The 22,068-nt window shown below is 30.5% G+C and overlaps 1 protein-coding gene and 3 pseudogenes across 1 annotated transcript; 1 reads left to right on the forward strand and 3 right to left on the reverse strand.

Moving 5' to 3' along the window:
* LOC145182606 (uncharacterized) overlaps nucleotides 1-22,068 on the reverse strand; it is a 286,819-nt pseudogene that overhangs the window by 54,459 nt on the left and 210,292 nt on the right.
* Nucleotides 655-3,176, forward strand: LOC149878010 (uncharacterized; annotated as a pseudogene).
* On the reverse strand, nucleotides 5,637-10,251 carry LOC149878011 (uncharacterized; annotated as a pseudogene).
* LOC149878012 (uncharacterized) lies at nucleotides 5,768-7,174 on the reverse strand. The gene is made up of 3 exons (XM_090073160.1): nucleotides 6,251-7,174; nucleotides 5,827-6,043; nucleotides 5,768-5,773 (listed from the first exon to the last, which is right to left on the reverse strand). Exons 1-3 carry the CDS (start codon nucleotides 6,778-6,780, stop codon nucleotides 5,768-5,770), a joined length of 753 nt encoding a protein of 250 aa, XP_089929286.1. The 5' UTR covers nucleotides 6,781-7,174.

Raw genomic sequence — 22,068 nt, forward strand, 5'->3', positions numbered from 1 at the left:
GGAAAAAATTAAGAGGGGTCATTCCATGCCAAGTGGTGCAAATTTTAATGAGGTCCCTCATGGACCATCTCAGATTTTATTGAAATTTTTTGATTTTGTACATATATATGCTAAAAGCATGTTTTGAAAATTTTAGATCAATATCTAATATGGTTCTTGAGAAAACGCTATTTAAGTAGTGGGCTATTTTGCATAAAATTTCACTCTACAAGAAAAAAGGGTTTTTTCATCATTTTTAACAGCCAATAACTTTTGAACAAGTTAGTTTTATACTTCAATTATTATAAGATAGCAAGTGTGCTGTGGATACTTTGAAAAAAGAAAAAAATATTATTTCTGGCATCTTAACTTTTTCCATAATGGCGGGCTAAAGTTGATTTTTTTGTTTTAAGAATAAGTTTTTTTGTGATTTTAAAGACCTTAATCTTAAAAACTAGTAACAAGTTTATACAAATCAAATTGCCTGCTGATCTACATGTGGTGCATAAACATTTTTAAAAAAATCAGTTGATTAAAGAGCTGCATTCAAAAGTTATAGGTCTCCAAAATGAGTCAGATCGAAATTTTCGTAAAATTGATCTGTGATGCAAAGCATCTGTTACCTAAGATGGCACTTTTTTTTTTTTATAAAATTTTTTATACGCATCAATTAAAGACTGTTAATTAATAAAAACCAAAAAAATTAATGGGCGCTTATTTATAACCCCCAAAAGGTAGTCTCTAAAAGTCAGGTAAATTTTCCATAAAAAATTATTACTTTTTAAAAGTTTAGTTATTGTTTCATTTAATTCTATATTACTAGTATGTCAATCTAAAAAGTACTAATAAAACCAAATAAATTGTTGTATTTTAGAACTAATTAATAATAAGTAATATGCCTGAGCTTTCTACTTGCTGTATTGGTAAAGCATTAAATGAACAGTGCTATCTATCTAATAAAAGTAAACGCTACCAAGAACTGTCTAAACTAAACCAAGAGCTTATTTCTTTGAGAAGCAAAATAAATCCCATAGATTTTATTTGTAGCTATCACGAGAAAGTTTACTTGTCGAGGTATGAGAATGAACATCGCAGGTATTGTTGTAATCCGTTGAACAAGCACGCCAAAAATGTGAAAAGTAAGTTTCAATATTTAATATCTTAATTTAATAAAAATACCTTAATAACACTAAATAAATAAAAAAAAAAATATTTAATAATTATTTCCGTTATTTTTTAGATTCTCTTAGAGTTATCAGTCTTTCATATGCCAAAGATTTTGGTTTAATACCTGGTCAAAAAATTTGCACTAGTTGCAGAAAAGTTCTGAATTGCAAACATAATACAAAAGAAAATGAACTCCAAGAAAAAGAAATTTATGTTGACAACCATACATTAAAAGAAGATCTTAATTCAAGTATTGCAAGTTTTGGATGCTTACCTCTAAAACTTGTTTCAAAAAAAGATAGAGTTGCATATGGAAAGCGTAAAATTGATAGCATAAGAGCTCATACACAAAAGGCTATTGCCAATGTGCTAGGTATAGAAATAGCTGCACTTTGTGAAATTGAATCACCCTCAAAAAAATGTTTGAAAAAAACAAACACAGATTTAGACAATATTATGACTAAAATTAAGTCAAAATTTGAAAAAACATTGTCAAATTCTGAAAAAATCACTCTTCTTACACTCACTCCAGACAGTTGGTCAATAGAGAAAACTCAGAAGCTTTTTTTTACTTCAAAAAGATCTGTAGTACAAGCCAGAAAATTAAGTAAAAAAAGTGGAATACTATCAAAACCTTCTCCAAAATCGGGTAGAAAACTAAGCGAAGATGTAATTACAGAGGTTGTTCATTTCTACGAATGCGATGAATATTCAAGGGTTTGTCCAGGAAAAAAAGAGTTTGTTTCAGTTAAAGTAGATAGTAAAAAGCAACATATCCAAAGGCGCCTTCTACTAGTCAATATGAAAGAGCTACATATTGAGTTTAAAAAGAAATATAATTATCTTAAAGTTGGATTTTCAAAATTTTGTGAGCTAAGGCCCAAGTGGTGCATTCCTGTGGGTGGTGCTTCTGGTCTGCATGCAGTTTGTGTTTGCCAGTACCATCAAAATGTAAAGCTCCTTGTACAGAAAATTCCTGGAATTTCTGATTACAAAATCTTATTAAAATTAATGGTTTGTAGCATTGAAAATAGAGATTGTATGCTGCATAGCTGCGATAAATGTCCTGCTAAAAAGGTTTTGTTAGACTACATTGACACTTTGTTTACAGAAAAAGAAATTAGTGAAGTTAACTTTTATCAATGGCAAAAATCAAATTACCAATGTACTTTAGTACCAGCAACTCTACCTTTAGATGAATTTATTGAAAAGGTGTATGAACAATTAGATAGTTTACGAGTGCATCATTTTATATAAAAAAGTCAAGCCACTTACTACCAACATTTGAAAACTAATTTAAAAGAAAATCAAGCTTTGGTTCTTCTTGACTTTGCAGAAAACTATAGTTTTCTAATACAGGATGCAGTGCAAGGTTTTCACTGGAATAACAGCCAAGCAACTGTGCACCCCTTTGTTGCGTATTTTATAAAAGACGGAAAACTTGATAGTCAAAGTTATTGTGTTATATCAGATCATCTGAAACATGGAACAGATGCTGTTCATTGCTTTATCGGTAATGTTATTGATAAACTTAAACAATTACAAACATTTGAACACATTATCTATTTTAGTGATGGAGCTGCATCACAATATAAAAATTACAAAAATCTTATCAACTTATGCTACCATAAACACGATTTTGACATGACTGCAGAGTGGCACTTTTTTGCAACATCGCATGGTAAAAGCCCTTGTGATGGTGTTGGTGGAACAGTGAAACGTCTTGTTGCACGAACCAGTCTACAATCACTAAACGATCCTATTGACACACCAAGCAAAATGTACAGCTGGTGTGTTCAACACGTCAAAGGAATATCTTTTTTTTTTGTTGACAAAGTTTCAATAGAAACACATACTACAAACTTCAATTTGGAAGAGAGATATCGTTCTTGTTCGACAATACCTGGGACACGAAACCACCACAGTTTTATCCCAATGTCACTTACCTCAATAAAAATAAGAAGAGTCTCATTTGATATTATTTGCACTAATGTGGATTTTTCTACTTGCAGAATTTAGAATTCAGAAGATTTTATTGTATTGACTTAAAAGAAATCAATGAGATTATTTTATTATTTGAGAAATTTAACTTTTTGTAAATTTTATTATTTTTGTTTATTTTCTTAAAAACATTTTGTTTGTTTTTCATTAAAAAAATTATTGTATTATAAAGAGGGGAGGGGACAGAGGGGAGGGGACTTTATCTATTGGGATTTAAAAGTTCTTTATCTAAAGGGATTAAAAGGCTTTAAGCATTGATATTTTTAAATTGATATTTCATAATAAATAACATTATATAATTCAATGCATTTATTTATTATGTCAATTTCAGAATTTTATGGAAAATTTACCTGACTTTTAGAGACTACCTTTTGGGGGTTATAAATAAGCGCCCATTAATTTTTTTGGTTTTTATTAATTAACAGTCTTTAATTGATGCGTATAAAAAATTTTATAAAAAAAAAAAAGTGCCATCTTAGGTAACAGATGCTTTGCATCACAGATCAATTTTACGAAAATTTCGATCTGACTCATTTTGAAGACCTATAACTTTTGAATGCAGCTCTTTAATCAACTGATTTTTTTAAAAATGTTTATGCACCACATGTAGATCAGCAGGCAATTTGATTTGTATAAACTTGTTACTAGTTTTTAAGATTAAGGTCTTTAAAATCACAAAAAAACTTATTCTTAAAACAAAAAAATCAACTTTAGCCCGCCATTATGGAAAAAGTTAAGATGCCAGAAATAATATTTTTTTCTTTTTTCAAAGTATCCACAGCACACTTGCTATCTTATAATAATTGAAGTATAAAACTAACTTGTTCAAAAGTAATTGGCTGTTAAAAATGATGAAAAAACCCTTTTTTCTTGTAGAGTGAAATTTTATGCAAAATAGCCCACTACTTAAATAGCGTTTTCTCAAGAACCATATTAGATATTGATCTAAAATTTTCAAAACATGCTTTTAGCATATATATGTACAAAATCAAAAAATTTCAATAAAATCTGAGATGGTCCATGAGGGACCTCATTAAAATTTGCACCACTTGGCATGGAATGACCCAGAGGCCAGTTTATTTACGGCAAATATTTATTTTATTAAAATGGTCGAGGAAAACTTAATATTATCATCATGTAATGACATTATGCTATACAATATTTTTCGCTAACTGATTCCCTGTTTCAGTATATTCCGATAACATATGAAATACTGAAATAGGCTTTCAAATAGCTATGTATCAAAATGCTACTAAATTAAACTTACATATTGCAAAGACTACTTACAACTCTTATGAGGAAATAAAAACAAAGGTTTGTAATTTTATATGTATTAAGCATATGAGAAAAAATCTTATTAGCAATAGCTATCAGTTCTTTGTCTTTTTTTAAACTCTTTTACTTGATCTTTTATTACAGAATCTGTAGTTTCTTTTTATTAATTATTATAAAAAATATTAGTGACAATTCCAGATCCATATTTAATTCCCCATTCTTGGTGTTTCTCGCATGTAAAATCAACACTGCTATAATAAATCTTAAAAATTTGTTCTGCAAAACTTTTAATTGATAAAGAATAACTGCAATGTTTGATTAGAATATTAGAAATATTATCTAGAATACTAAAAAGATGACAAATAGTCAGACAAGGATTGACTTGGACATATAAGTCCACCTCTGGATAACATTTTCAGATATTCGTTATTAAGAACATCTTGGTCTGTAGAAACCATTTTTTGACCACAAGATAGACATTTAAATCTTTTTTTCAATTTTTTAGCAATGTAGCCTGCTATAGTAACAGCAACTTCCATGCTATCTTCAGAAAGCTGACACTCTAATATCTCTGAAGACAAAAATGCAATATCTTGCATAAAGTTTTCTAAAGTAGAGTTTTCAAATGTTTGATAAATATTTTCATCCCAGAAATTAATATCTTCCTTTAGAAGACTTCTTACTGCCAAAATTTTTTCACAGTTGCAAACTTCTAAAAGACTTACAAGAAATCGACCACCGCTCATTTGTCTATACTTACTAAAGCATAGCTCCAAAGGATCACTTTGTAACCTGGAAGTAAGAACAAATGTGTAGCTTTCTTCAAGCAAATCATCAATAAGAGATGCAGTTGCACGTAATGTTGTAATAAGAGCATGAGAAGTTTGTTTGGTTAAAGTAAAATATTCACATGTTGACCAAATTTCAATCCAATTTGCAATTTCTCTATAAAATGTGGGTTTTTTTATCTCCTTTTACAGCAGCATTGCCGAGCTGATTGGATGTATTAAACATCTGCTTTGAATTAAGTGTGATAAATAACTTATGAAATAATGACAAAAATTGTGCTGCATCATTTCTTTCAGGAAAATAACTTAGTATCGCAGCTGCAGTTGTTTCATCAAGAATTGCTAATGCAAGGTTAAAATCTTGTTTATTGTTTCCATGATAATTGACCTGATAATTGATTTTCCTCACTTTTTTCAAGTTTCCATTTAATAATTGGTCTTTTTCATAAACTTTATGAAATAAATTCCAAGTAATAAAACCAGCTGGAACTTCAACTTAGTCTCTGAAGAAATCAAACGAAAAAGAAGGAAAAACAATTTTTTTTCCATTCAACAAGTTATTCCTAACATTTTTTATTAAATGGATTATATCATATAATAGATATGTTTTTAAAACTCCATTATAAGCTGGATGATAAATAAATAGTTTTCCATCTCCAGTATAAGATTTATGTAACTCTGAAAATGCATTAACGTTGGTAGAATGATTATCTGTAACAATAGCTCTTACTTTAAAACCTGATTGGTGCAATGAGGTAATGCACTCATCAATTTCTTTTTTCAACCATGGTCCTGTTGTGCAAACTTCAGGTGATGAATAGCTTTTTGAAGCCCTACAATCTTAAAAAAATAAAACTACAATCTTAAAAACATTCTGCTGCTATTTTAATATAGGATACTTCAATTCAACCGCTTTTAGTTCCAATAAATTTTTTTCATGCAATCTTCGTTGTACCTGTTGTAATGGAAAATTTGGCTTTCGTATTAACTTTTTCAACTGACCAAGATAGTTTTCAAATGGAAACGCTTAAGGTCCATACTTGATTGCATCTTGGCACAAATGTGAAAGTCCATGCACATTATAAGTTATCATCTCTGGACCATACATATCTGAGGTATGTTTTATGAACAGATTAAGTAAAGTATTAGCACTGACAGCATGATGTAAACATAATTTTGGACACAATAAAATTCTCATAGCAACAGATAATAACAAGAGGTTTTTATACATGGCTTCATTTAGTATATCTGCTAAGTATACAACCCCAGTATATAACAAGAACTGTCTGAGTTCGGTTGCTTTCCACCTTTCAAATTCAGACACAGCCCTAGGCTTACGAGCAAATTCTTTTGGTATATACTTGGAAGCACCAACCAATCCATCAGAAAGTTGTGTTGAATCTCTTGCTTCTAATCTAACATGCAAAGGACCTTTCAACCATATGTAAAGCAACTTTCTTACCACTCCCAAGCAGACAAGATGCATATAGTCATGAGGAAACTGTGTTACCATTCCAATACCAAGTTCCAAAATAACAGACTCCCCATAGTGATGCTTTTTTTGAGTCATGTTAAAAAATGACTGATCTGTTCGAAGTTTAGCACCTAAAATAGGAAAGGTTTCCCTTCCTATATAAAAACTTTTTTGGCAGCACTTATCACATCTGAAATATCCTCCATGCCCTTAGCATGCTTTTACAAATGCTTGTGCTGGACTATCACAAATAACAGCTGATATACTAAATTTCTATAATTTTCCACAGATAACAATTCCAGATAGTAAAAGTGCTTTACTTTCTTCAACAAACTTTTTTAGAAACTCGTTGCAGTTTGATGGTTTACTTTTACCATAAAATAAGCCAATTATAAATGGAGATTTGTTTTTCTGAATATTGTTTTGGTGATACTCAATTAAACCCAATATTGGCCAAAACTGACCATTAGAACTTTGAAACAAAGGAAGACCATCAATATTTACTTGTATAGATATGCAATTTAAATGTTTTAAAAACACCTTTTTAAAGATTAGTTTCTGAATCTTCACCAATATATTTCCCACTTTGATATTGGGCTGCTTTCTGCAGATACATTTCATCCACAAGAAGCACACAATCACTTGATACACAATCTTTTTGTAACAAAACTGTTATAGCTTTATACACATTTATATCACCACTTTGGATTTTTCTAAGTAAACTAAAAGATGGTAAAGGTAGTTGTTCTAACAATAACTTATAAGACTGTGCTGAAGTGTGACGTAAAATTAGTGCATAGCGTATAATGGATGCAGAATATGGAGGTCTGCCTTGAGAAGAATAGTATCTAGTTTCATTTAACTCTGTCAAAATTGAATTCATATCGTTGGCGTTATTTCTAATATAGACAGGAAAATTTTCTAACATACTACAGTTTGTTAATTTGCAATTATGACCACTACAAAACCATTCAGGTAAAGAAATATGATAGCCTTTATATGACAATGAAAAATAAAGATCTTTATTTACAGTTATTGACTCAAAAACAATTGGTATGCCTGATTTTTCATCAAAACATAGTTTATAATAAACAACACTATCATGCATTTTTTTAAATGTAAAGCCTGGTGGAGAATGTTGTTCTGTCAAAGAATCAAGATTAATTATTTTATCAACACTTTGAAAATCTTCAAACTCATCTTTTCCTAAATATCTCAAAGTTGGTTTTTTTCGGGGCAACTTTGGAACCCTTAGATTTGATGATTCACTTATTTCATCAGTTTGAATAGTTGGAACTGGAAGAAGATTCCATTTTAAGGTGCATCTTTTTCCATAATTAATAAATTTGTCATCAAAATTATTAACACAAATAGCTGAATATTTTGATGGAACCCAATCTTCTCTATTAACAAAGTATATCCATCGTTTTCGCAAATCAAATTCTTCAGGAAAATGAAATGTTAACTTTTTTGGACCATTACAGTAACCAGTTTTACAGTTTGTAACAACACATTTATGGTAGTCCCTAAAATGCAGAGATTTTTTAAAATTGAATATCACACCCGCGGATAGACTTTTTCTTATGTAGAATTGGATTCTGAGTCGAATGGCGACACGCGGAATGTCGCCCGACCAATACCTGCTGAGTTATTAAACAAAAACCCGATCAAAATGCATAAAAACCGTTTTTACAACAGCAGCAATGCATTTTCACACCCGCGGAGTGAGCTAAATCGAATTGAAATTAAATTTTCTATTAGAAAAGGTTTACTTTACGGCTACTGCATTAAATCCAGTTAAGATATCAGTTATAATCTAAAGGGCGTAAAGTAATGTTGGGTTTTCCCCGCATTTATATCGAAATGAAACAAGGAGAAACTTTCTATATCTTCGCAGATAGACTTTTTCTTATGTAGAATTGAATTCTGAGCTTGAATTCCGATCAAAATGCATAAAATAAAAAAAAATGCAATTATGCAAATAAAAAAAAAATAAAAAATTAATATATATATATTATCAGCTGACGATATCTTAAGCTGACCCATGTCCTCCTATTTAAGAAGGAGAGTTCGCGCCAAATGTAATTAAAATTTATATTTTCGTGGCGCTCTCCTACAAAAATAGAAGAACACTGATCACCTTTTATATATACTTTAGAAAAATATGGGAAAACGTAGATATAATTAGGTTTACGATAAATAATATTTTATTACTACATATGAAGGATAGGTAAAACGAAATATTTGTATCCAGTTCTCTGTTTATCTAAATAAATTGTTTATAAAGTTAATTTTTTAAATAGAAGCGCTGCAATGTCCTTTTTTTGAACATAATAAAGCTTTTCATTCATAAAAAGTTATTAACTGAAATTTTTTTTCCAAAGTCATTGTCTTCAAAAACTTAACGTAACAAAACAGAAAACGGTTAAAATTAGTGCGCTTAAATTTGGCGCCAATACAGTCTTGAACGTATTTGAATAGATCTGCTTAAAAAAAATTTAGGTTTTTTCTGAAAATATCATTTTTAACCATTTTATATCTGAGGATTTTTGTTTAGAGAGTTTTTAATTTAAAAAAGGTGTAAACCTAAAGAAAATGACAACTAATGTTGAAGAAAACCTCGTTCGTACTGAGAAAGTAAAAGATTTTGTAAACGATAAAATAAATCAGCCACTTAGTTTTCAGTTTGTTATGACAATATTTGATAAAATAAGAACTGACAGTTTAAATTGCGATATCATTGAATCAGCGCCAATCAAACCTCACGCAGGAGAAATTTACATCTATAAACAGAAAAGTGAACTTGATGATGATTATTTATGCGATCATTATCGATTTCGAAACACTGGGAGAATGAAAAACCAACAACTTGGTATAACAAAAACTTATTATAAAAATCAAATTGGCAAAACTAGGGATTGCAATCCCGCACACTTTTCAATCCTGCGGGATCCGCGCGGAATTTTTTAATTTTTGTGCGGATCCCGCGGAATCCCGCGCGGGATTAGTAGGTTTCTTATGCTCATTATAAAAGGCAAAATGACAATTGCATTTTTCTTTCAAGTATTTCAGAAAAAATATACTCAACTTATTAAATTGATAAGATAAGGTAAATAAAGCCAAAAAACGCAATTCATTTGTAAATCAATATAATTCTTAACATTTAATGAACAAAAAGATAAGCCAAAGTACATAGGGCATCTATTAGCTTTACGCAGAACGTCTATTAGCTTTACTTTTTTTTTAAAATATCAAAATGAGAAAATCATTGTAAGAAATGCGCTCTTAAGAAACAGACCCTACTTAAAGTATTATCACTTAATGTAATCCTCAAAGGACTGCATATGTAACCAGCAGCTGAAAAAGCTCGCTCGGCCTCTACGCTTGTTGGTGGTACGGTCATCAAGTAACTATGCGTTATATCTAGAAACTTGCCTTTTTCAGCGATAGAATTGTAGGAGTAAGCATTTGGGAACTGTTAATAGAATCTACAGCTTCTTTTTCTTCGTCTTCATTTCCTTCAATTGTATAAACTCTTATCAATGTTTTTTTTATTTCTTGACGCATAACGGTTCTTTTTTGGCATTGAAAAAGTGTCTTCATTTTTTTAAATTTCTTGTTCATATTTTTTAGGATTTTGTAAGTAAACTAGTAGTCCATTCTTATTACGACGTTATGTAAACCACTCACGAAGTGCCGCGGCTTAATCTATGCTCAAAAGTGATGATTGTATTTGCAATTTATTTAGCATAAATTGAAAAGTTATTTCCGCAGTGACAAGGTTCGATTCTCTCCAGCATAAAAGTTCGAGACCAAGTTTTAGTGGTGCCAGGCAAATAATTAAGTCATTTATTTGGGAGCACTCTTCTTGGGTGAAACGAATTTCTGACCCAACATCAATTAAGGCTTTTTTAATACACACTTTTAGTCTATGAAATCTTTCTAACATATCGAACATGTTCTCCCACCTAGTTTAACAATCAAGATTTAACTTAAGCTTTTTCCCATGTTCTTGTTGGATATACTTCTGTAAATATGTATCATTTTTGACAGGAGAGTTTTTAAATATTTTTACAACCTTTGTCACTTTTTTCATGAGATCTTTGTAATTGCTAACCAATTCAGCAGATGGTCGGTCCAAAATCATTGTCAAACCATATTCTTTATTTATAACTTCATCATCCTCAGTGTTACCATATTCATCTTCTTCTTCACAATTTTCATACGTAGTAAATGATTCTTCGACTTCTCCGTTATTTTTCTTGTATAAGATATCAATAACTGCAAGTTGTATTCCATGAGCATAACATAGTTGTTGATAGCAAGACATCATTTTACCGACTTTCACCATCACACTTGCTCCATCAGTGGTCATGGAGATAATGTCTTTTTGGAGGTCAATATCGAAGCTATTTAACCTTTCTGCAACTAACTTGACGCAATATTCTGCATTACATGATCCATGGATTCGAATCAATCCAAGATTAAAGTGTTTCGCCTCCATATGTAAGTTTAAGTTTAAGTATCTCTGACTACTTTGTGATGTCCATTCGTCTAACGTTATTGAAAACTTTTAATTTTTCTTTTTTAGTGATGTGAATTTTTGCATTATATCGGCTTTTACAGAATCTGAGAATTTAAATACCATCGATCTTATAATATTAGATGAAGTAGGGAGCCGAAAACCACTCTTTGAAAACAAGTACCGTAAATCTGAAGATGTGCAAGAACTATTAAATGTAAAACCATCTTTTGCAATCATGCGCGATACCATTTTTTCCATAGAAATTTCCTTTAGAAAAAACGTGTCAATTGTTCTGACCTTTTTCGATGGAATTAGTTCTTCGTCTTAGCAGTCGATGTATATTTTAGGCTCTAGTTCAACTGTTTCATGCTGTTTTGAAGTTGAAGCTCCGTCTTGTTGTAAAACGTTTAATTTTAAATCGGTGCCATGTTTAGTTTTTAAATGGATTAATAACCCTTTAATTGACCTTTGACTAATTTTTAAAATAGCCTAACATAACATGCACTTCGCATTTTCTCCTTTATCACTTTTTTAAAATAATTCCTTATAGTTTTAATTTGCGACATGATTAGTACTTTTGTTTTAAAATGTTGATGTAAATAATTTTTAAAGACTTTTTAATCAGTAGTTTTTAAAAGTATTTTTTTTATAATTATGCACGCACGTTTTCAATTTCACGTTTTCAACATACTCATTAACAAAAATTTTTGTAATGTTATTGTACTTAAGTAATTATTGAAAAACGTTATTTCTAATTTTAAAATAAAAGGCACGGCTATAGAATGTAACCAAATAAGTGAAAAATGATTTTAAAATAATGCATAAACCTCCAGCAATCTTGAACCTTTAATTCACCTTAACTTAAAATCCTTCGTTTCTCCATTCCTATCCCCATACTTTATCACATGAAATAAAGTGAAGGTTAAAAAGTTCAAGTATTCGGAGAATTTCCGGCCTATTTCTACCACGCAGAAATAAGGCTGAAAAGTAACTAAAACGGATCGAAATCAACTTCTAAGCAGCCTAATGGTGCTTTTTTACTCTCCCCTAGGGCCTAAAAAAATCAAGCGACGATGCACTATAAAAAAAGATAAACAAGTGAACTTAAAATGTTCTTTCAAGACAAGAGTTTTTATGTTTGGCATTGCATGCTTTTTTATACGTCCTGCCGAATTCGTTTTTTCTGTAACATTTTTATGTTTAACTTCTACTTAATTTTATCTTTTTGCGATTTGTGTTTTTTTTATTTCAAATCATATTTTAGGCAGGATATTTTGTAAAACTAATTTTACAAGCGCTTTTTGTAAAGATGAAATGCTCTCATTATATTTTAACTTAACGAAAAGATTTTCTTCTGTTAAAATGTTTATTACAATTTAAAGTGTTAAATAATATTTCAGAGTTATATACAGAGATGAACAAAAGCGCCAGTTATATAAAGTTAAACAAAATTAAAAAACAAAAGAAGAAAAACATTCATTAGAAAAAAAAAGAAAAAAAAAAGAGAATTAAGGTAAAATAAAAATAAGAACTGCTAACAAGGGTATTTCCTTTTCAGATCTTAGATGCTTAATTCATTGAATTAAACTTTAAAATGACCCACTACTAAGGTTTACCTAGCTTTCCGTTCTCAAACTTGGCGATTCTGAGAGGCTGTTTAGTTAAGTACCTTAGATAGCCGTATAGAACATTTCAAGATTTTCAAAACTCTGCTGCATAATCACTTGAATGAAAAGATAAATCTACCGACTACTAAGATAATTCCTTGCAGACCGTTCATTAATTAATCAATGCAGTGAGGCCATTTCATTAAAAATTGTTGATAGTAGAACTGTATATTCGAAACTTCTAGAGCTGATGCTTAAATCTTTCAATGAGTAGATGAAAATACACCCACTACCCTATTTGTTTCTAGCCGTCCGTTGGAGTTAGGGTTAGGGTTAGGGTTAGGTTTTATGCACAATTATTGCTTAGTTGCTGAGTTCGAAGCTGCTGTGCATCGTCGCTGGGTTTTTTCAGGCGCTATTGTTTCTTAGTTACATTATTCTAAAAAAAGTTTTTCCAGATGTTTTTTTTACGCGGCTCTTTTAACATAATCTTTAACAAAATATCCTTTTATACATGTTTACATTGGCATGAATAAAACCCGTAGCGTAAATAGAGACAAATTAGTGAGTAAAAGAACAAAAAGAGCCTCGCCATTTCGCTGTTGAAGAAATGGATGGCTAGATACACCTTTTTAAAATTGTATACTATCTCTTTTTGACAAAGGTACTTTTTGAATACTTTTTCAAAGAAAAGTTAGCGTAAATTTCCTCTTTTAAATCTTGGGTATGGTTAAGGTTTTTTTGCAATATTTTTCAAATAAAAGTTAGAGTAAAATTCCTCTTTTATATTTAGCTTGTGTAGCTTGACATCACAAAACACAAAACACAAAAAGACAAGATAAAATAAAAGATAAAACGGAAAATATATTATAGATGAATCAAAAGTTAGGCTGCATAATAAAAGCATAATATAATATTCATCTATGTATGTTTACATTAAATAAATAAAACCCTTTGCGTAAATATAGGAAAAGTAGAGAGTAAAAGTGCATAAACAGTCTCGCTACATAACTGAAGAGAAGTGTATGGCTAGATACCACTTTTTAAGTTCGTGTGCTATCTCTTTCGTTAAAGGTGCTTTTTGAATATTTTTTCAAAGAAATGTTAGCGTAAATTTCCTCTTTTAAGTTTAGCTTATTTAACTTGACATCACAAAACACTAAACTCAAAAAGACAAGATAAAATATAAGACAAAACGTAAAACAATTTATAGATAAAACAAAAGTTAGGCTGCATAAAAAAAAATGGATGGCTAGATACACCTTTTTAAATTTGCATGCTATCTCTTTTTGACAAAGGTTCTTTTAGAATTTTATTTTCAAAGAAGAGTTAGCGTAAACTTCCTCTTTTAAATCTCCCTTATGGTTAAGGTTTTTTTATAATATTTTTTCAAAGAAAAGTTGCATAATAAAAGCATATTATAATATTCTTCTATGCATGTTTGCATTGAATAATTAAAATCCTTTGCGTAAATATTGGTAAATTAGAGAGTAAAAACTCATTAAAAGCCTCGATATTTTGCTGAAGAAGAAATGGATGTCTAGATATTTTAAATAAAGGGAAGCTTTTTGAGTTCTTTTCCCGAAAAATGGTTGGAGTAGTTTTCCTTTTTTAAGTTTCACTAATGTACACGGTAAAATAAAAAGGTGAGTAAAAAAACCAAAACCTGTTATTCTGACTGAAGCCAGATTGAAACCTTTTTCGGTTTTTTGAAAAACCGCAACAAGCTGTATTTCAAAAATCTGAAATATTTCGTTTTTCATAAAATGCAAATAGTTTTTTGAAAAACCAATATTTTTTTTGTTTAGTCGGAATTTCAACAAACCAATATTTGCTTTTTAATAAACTCAACTACCGGTTAACATATATCCTATTTGTATAGAATTTTGAATGTTAAGAAAAACAAAGCTTAAATGCAATAAAAAGCCTAAAAATATTCTGAAAAAAGATCATTGCAATTTTGGAAATCACAGTTTGCACAACTTTGAAATTTGTTTAGCAGTTTTGCAAAGTTTAACTTTATCAGAAGTAACATGGTGTTCGATAAAATTTAGTGTCTTTTCCAATGGCTTAGCATAAGCAACTTCGAATAAAAGATATGCTGCCATAACCATACTGACGCCACAAGAAAAATCTGGGATGTCTTTTGCAACAAGTACTTTATCAACAAAAAGTTCTATTGATATTGGTCTTAGAACTGGGCCTCTAATCCGGAGAATTGGAGTGAAACAAGGTGGATCCTAAATCAAAGTAAAACATCAAGTTTTAATTAAATTATAATGAACAAAATATTTTCACCAGTCATACTTATGACAAGACCCTTACCGCGTAAAAAAAATATAGAAGACTTCTCTCCTCTGATATATATATGTATATATATATATATATATATATATATATATATATATATATATATATATATATATATATATATATATATATATATATATATATATATGTATATATATTAACGTTATAAAAAGGATTTTCTTCTATTGAAATGTTTATTACAATTTAAAGTGTTAAATAATATTTCAGAGTTATATACAGAGATGAACAAAAGCGCCAGTTATATAAAGTTAAACAAAATTAAAAAACAAAAGAAGAAAAACATTCATTAGAAAAAAATAATAAAGAAATAAAAAGGAATTGAGGAAAAATAAAAATAAGAACTGCCAACAAAGGTCTTTCCTTTTTATTTTTCAGATCTTAGATGCTTAATTCATTGAATTAAAATTTAAAATGACCCACTACTAAGGTTGACCTAGCTTTCCGTTCTCAAACTTGGCAATTCTGTTATGCTGTTTAGTTAAGTACCTTAGATAGCCGTATAGAACATTTCAAGATTTTCAAAACTCTGCTGCATAATCACTTGAATGAAAAGATAAATCTACCGACTACTAAGATAATTCCTTGCAGACCGTTCATTAATTAATCAATGCAGTGAGGCCATTTCATTAAAAATTGTTGGCAGTAGAACTGTATATTCGAAACTTCTAGAGCTGATGCTTAAATCTTTCAATGAGTAGATGAAAATACACCCACTACCCTATTTGTTCCTAGCCGTCCGTTGGAGTTAGGGTTAGGGTTAGGGTTAGGTTTTATGCACAATTATTGCTTAGTTGCTGAGTTCTTAATTGCTGTGCATCGTCGCAGGGTTTTTTTAGGCGCTATTGTTTCTTAGTTACATTATTCTAAAAAAAGTTTTCCAGATGTTTTTTTACGCAGCTCTTTTAACATAATCTTTAACAAAATATCCTTTTATACATGTTTACATTCAAATGAATAAAACCCTTAGCGTAAATAGAGACATATTAGAGAGTAAAAGAACATAAAGAGCCTCGCCATTTCGCTGTTGAAGAAATGGATGGCTAGATATACCTTTTTAAATTTGTATGCTATCTCTTTTTGACAAAGGTACTTTTTGAATACTTTTTCAAAGAAAAGTTAGCGTAAATTTCCTCTTTTGAATCTCGTGTATGGTTAAGGTTTTTTTAGAATATTTTTCAAAAAAAAGCTAGCGTAGTTTTCCTCTTTCATGATTAGCTTGTGTAGCTTGACATCACAAAACACAAAACACAAAAAGGACAAGATAAAATAAAAGATAAATTGTAGAACCAATTATAGATGAAACAAAAGTTAGGCTGCATAATAAAAGCATATCATAATATTCTTCTATGTATGTTTACATTGAATAATTAAAATCCTTCGCGTAAATATAGGTAAAGTAGAGAGTAAAAGTGCATAAACAGCCTTGCTACTTTGCTGATGGGAAGAGTATGGCTAGATACCACTTTTTAAGTTCGTGTGCTGTCTCTTTCGTTAAAGGTACTTTTTGAATATTATTTTATAAAAATGTAAGCGTAAATTTCCTCTTTTAAGTTTAGCTTATTTAGCTTGACATCACAAAACACTAAACTCAAAAAGGCAAGATAAAATAATAGATAAAACGTTAAACAATTTATAGATGAAACAAAAGTTAGGCTGCATAAAAATACGAACTGAATCGCCAAACATAAAAAAAAACACAAACTGCATTGCCATACATAAAATTTCTTGTCTAGAATGAGCTTTTAAAGTTCGTTTTTTTTCGTCTTTTAACTTAGGTAACCGCGATCTGATTTTTCCTGGGCGCGTTTGTTTCATAGTTGCTTTTTTCTAAATAAAGTTTTTTAGAGGTTTTTTTTACGCAGCTCTTTTAACATAATCTTTAACAAAATATCCTTTTATACATGTTTGCATTGAAATGAATAAAACTCTTAGCGTAAATAGAAACAAATTAGAGAGTAAAAGCACATAAAGAGCCTCGCCATTTCACTGTAGAAGAAATGGATGGCTAGATACACCTTTTTAAATTTGCATGATTTATCTTTTTGACAAAGGTTCTTTTTGAATTATTTTTTCAAAGAAAAGTTAGCGTGAACTTCCTCTTTTATATTTAGCTTATGTAGCTTGACATCAGAAAACACATAGCACAAAAACGGCAAAACAAAATAAAAAATTAAACGTAAATAAATTATAGTTGAAGCAAAAGTTAGGCTGCATTATAAAAGCATATCATAATATTCTTCTATGTATATTAACATTGAATAATTAAAATCCTTTGCGTAAATATTGGTAAATTAGAGAGTAAAAACTCATTAAAAGCCTCGATATTTTGCTGAAGAAGAAATAGTTGTCTAGATATTTTAAATACAAGGAAGGTTTTTGATTTCTTTTTCCAAAAAATGGTTGGAGTAGTTTTTCTTTTTTAAGTTTCACTTATGTACAGGGTAAAATAAAAAGGTGCGTAAAAAAAACAAAATCTGTTTTTCTGACTGCAGCCAAATTGAATCCTTTTTTCAGATTTTTGAAAAACCAGAATAAGTCGTTATTTCAAAAATCCGAAATATTTCGTTTTTCATAAAATACAAATAGGTTTTTTGAAAAACCAATATTTTTTTTGTTTAGTCGGAATTTCAACAAACCAATATTTGCTTTTTAATAAACCCAACTACCGGTCAACATATATCCTGTTTTTATAGAATGTTGAATGTTAAGAAAAACAAAGCCTAAATGCAATAAAAAGCCTAAAAATATTCTGAAAAAAGATCATTGGAATTTTGGCAATCACAGTTTGCACAACTTTGAAATTTGTTTAGCAGTTTTGCAAAGTTTAACTTCATCAGAAGTAGCATTGTGTTCGATAAAATTTAGTATTTTTTCCAACGACTTAGCATAAGCAATATAGAATAAAAACTATGCCACCATAACCATTAATTATATTCCTTAAAAGTTAATAAACAAGGTGAATCCTAAAAATCTCTGGGAAAAGGGGGGTTCAAAAAAGTTAAAAGCATCCTTAGAGTATGTTCTTAATGTACAAAATATTTTTGATGCAAATATATCTTTGACCTCTGTATTTAATAATTTTACTCATCCTGAACAAAATAACTTAATCTGCATACTTTTGATTTCTTACAAGTGTCAGGATTTCTATATGTTATAATGTACCAATGTAAATGCAAAAAAAATTTCAGTTTTAAACATTTTTATGTATATTTTTATGTAACATGTCTTGTTTATTTTTTTATCATCTTCATATTTTCAATAACAAAAAACCATCGCTAGTTGATGTTATATGTAATACATTTTAGTGGTAAACAACTGCAACTGCCGAATTTAAGAGATATGCTTAATTAGTTAATTCATTATAATATATATATATATATATATATATATATATATATAATGAGTTTATTAATATAGGTTTTCAACCGCTTGCTCATTTAAGAAAACTGGAAAATGTTGTGCATTATGTTCAATAAAATCTGGCTCATCAGGAAATAATGTTAATGCAAGAGGAGAACAAGCTATGTCAACAGGAACAGCTAAAGTCTGTTCTACATCAATGCAAACGATTGTTTGTTCAGACGGAACAGGCGAAACAGGAGTTGAGGAGGTTCACACAAGAAACCTACGGCATGTTCTTTGCTGTGCCCTAAAAGAACATTTTTTTTACAGCTGGGAAAATGGAACCACGGTGGTTCAGCAGAAAGTACCTGCACATTTTTCAGAATCAGAACCAGAGTCTGAATCTTCCTCAGAGATGTCCTCAAGCTCATTTAAGCCGTACTCCTCTGCATTAGTTTGGAGTAATTCCATCATATCCTTCTTCTTATGGGGTTAGGGTTAGGGTTCGGATTAGAGTTAGGATTAGGGTTGTTAAAGCTCACAAAGATTTTCCAACGGCAGAGACAGTATTTGCGATGGATGAAAGCCGTTTAACTGAGCCCAAAGCGCGAGACCTATCGGGAAATTTCTCTAGTTTGATGCAACGAGGCGACTAGTTACGTGCACTTCGCGGCTCGTTAAAACCGATGGGCCCCCTATCGTGGGCCCAAATCCTAACCCTAACTCCTAACCTTAGCCCTATTCCTAACTCTCACCTCAACCCTTACCGTAATTGTTAGAAATCGGAAATCCTTGAATATTTCTCTGGTGTTATTGGAATATAGAATAAAAAAGATTTCGAAATGAACATCAATAATATATTCCTGACGATATTAGGTTACAGAAGAGAATAAATGAATTTATGCAAAGAATAGACGGCTTTGTCTAGGTATGACTGAATTCCATGCCAGTTTAAATGAAGCGTATTATTGTAAATATGTTTTTCAGCCAATTGTTTTTTTAAACAACCTATTATAAAGAGCAATAAGAGAGGCAGCATGGTGATCGTCAACTAATTTTTCATTGTACTTTTTCCACAAGAAGTAATCCGACCTACAACTTTGAATAATATTATCTAAAGTTTCTTAAGTATCTGAAACATAACTATTAGAAATAACTTTTATTCATTGAGTATTTTCATCATTTATGTTATTAATCTATAAATTGTATTTCGGTATGTTATAGGTTACAGGAATTGCATTGTTTGCTTTTATCTCATCCACATCCAAGCTGTAAGATATCATCAAAGTATTCTATCTACTTAAGGAAATATCTACGATATTTTTCTTAAAGTGATGCTAGAGCTATAGTTATTTTAGCAAAAGTTATAGCTGCAATAGATTAAAAGAATTGGCATATTGCACCGAGTAAAACTTACCAGTTCTTTGCTTATGAACGTCTGCATTTATTTTTATTAACTTTTCTGCAAGTGTTTTAATGCCAAATATATACAAGAAAGGCTGTTATTTTTAATTTATAAGTGCCTACGGTACTTTTAAAATTTCTTTGCCAGATTCTAGCACGCCGATGGAGCAATATCTGATATGACTGCAGTGCCTGATGTACAACATCCCCAAAAGTAATGTATCAACCATTTTAACAAATAAATGTTGGGCAGGAGCTGTTCTTCATGTTTCGTTATGGTTTAAACATCAAGCTCTTTTGTTTATCCTCTTCTTTCGTTTTTAGCTATCTGTTTTAATATTGTATACACAGTAGACAGCAAATTCTCTATCACTTTATCTTCAAAAAGTTCTCCTGTGTATTTTATTGCAACGACCAGTTCTTTTGCATTTGATTTTTCATAAGCAACTATTGAGATAGGATAGTCTAGTTATTCTTCTGCTGCTTTAAACTGAATTCTTAGGTCGCTTTTACCTTCATTCTTCACCATACTTACAGGAACTGGATAGTTCTTGAAGACAAATAGAGTGTCAAAAAGACGAGTTCCATTTTTTTGCAGTTTGGAGAGACTCATTACTCTTTAGGTTTATCTCTGTTTATCTTGTGGCTTTTTTACAGCTTCTAGGAGTGTTAAGCTAGCAGCATTTGTGCCATCATGCTCTACTATAATGGGTAATGTATTTATATATAATCCGATTGAAGTTTCTACGTCGTCTATTGGTAAGTTCCTACCAGCTACAGTAGTACCTACTACTGTAGTTACATTTTTGTTATTGTTACTTCCGTATACTTTAAGCACCTTATGCCATGTGTATTGCAGTATTGCATATAAGGTAATCCCATCTTCTCTACTTAACTTCTTTAATTTTGCGATTAGCTTATCCTTGATTCTTAGCTTATCCTTGATTCTTAGCTTTTCCTTGATTCTGTAATCCTTTAAAGAACCTATTATGTTGTTAGATACTAGACTGCTTAAATCTAGGTGGTGTTCTGCTTTAGAGATGTAGCTGTTGCTGTCGTTGTGTATTATACTTGCAATGAGAGTTGTTACTGTTCAGCCGCTTTGGTTGTTTTGTTTGTTTTTTGTTTTTTGTTATCAACACCCTCTGAGTCAGTGATGTTGTTGCTGTTGTTATTTTTATACTTGCAATGACAGCTGTTTTTGTTCAGCCACATTGTTTTTTTTTTTTTTTTTTTTTGAGTCAGTGATGCTGTTGCTGGTGTTGTTGCTTTTGTTGTTATTATACTTTCCATGATAGTTGTTACTGTTCACCCCACTTTGCTTGTTTTGTTTGTTTTTCGTTATTTTATCAACAGCCTCTGAGTCAGTGCTGTTGTTGCTGTTTTTGTTAATATACTTGCAATGTCACTTGTAACTGTTCAGCCACATTATTTATTTTTTTGTGTTTTGTTTTTTTATCAACACCCTCTGAGGCAGTATTGATGTTGCTTTTGTTGTTATTATACTTGCAATTACAGTTGTTGCTATTGTAGTTCTGCTTTTAATTTGTCCTTGTCAGCAAGTTCTAATTGCCCTCTCTTTCCTTTTTTCAACACAGTCTCTTTCTTTGAATCCCATGGAACTGAGATCCTCTCAAACTTCATCTCTTTTTTTTTTCTTTCTTTTTTTTTTTCTCTTATTCTTCTTCTTACAATAGTAATCACTTGCTATCATGCATTCAGCTCAATTCCAAGCTGAGTGAACTTGACCAAACAAAAGCCATGTCTTGTCACACGTTGTACAACTACCTCGTCACCGTTTGTCTTTTATTTCGGTTTAGTGAAGCTAGAAACGTCCATTTTGGACTTTCTCATGAGGCCATTCGACGTTTGCGCTACAAGGTGGAGGAGTTGCAAAAAGTGCTGATGCCCTTTCGTTATCTAAGAAGAAATCTCTAAAAATGCAAAAAAGGCATCAAAATCATCAATGTCAGTTTGTTGACCAACTATGGCAATTCTGCATATGTAAGAGAGTTAGTAGAATCGATTAGAATATGATATTTGAAGACTCCACGGGAAGAAACGGCAGGATCACATTTTAAAAGTTTCGACTTTTTGCACTTTCTAGCTTTACTAACCATAATAGCATATTTTGTATTTGAATTCAAATCAAATAAATGATTTGATGCATATTTA

This window comes from Hydra viridissima, unplaced genomic scaffold (genome assembly GCF_058129835.1).
Source record: "Hydra viridissima isolate aposymbiotic clone 2 unplaced genomic scaffold, HvirCarnegie_v1 scaffold_15, whole genome shotgun sequence".
Lineage (NCBI taxonomy): Eukaryota > Metazoa > Cnidaria > Hydrozoa > Anthoathecata > Hydridae > Hydra > Hydra viridissima.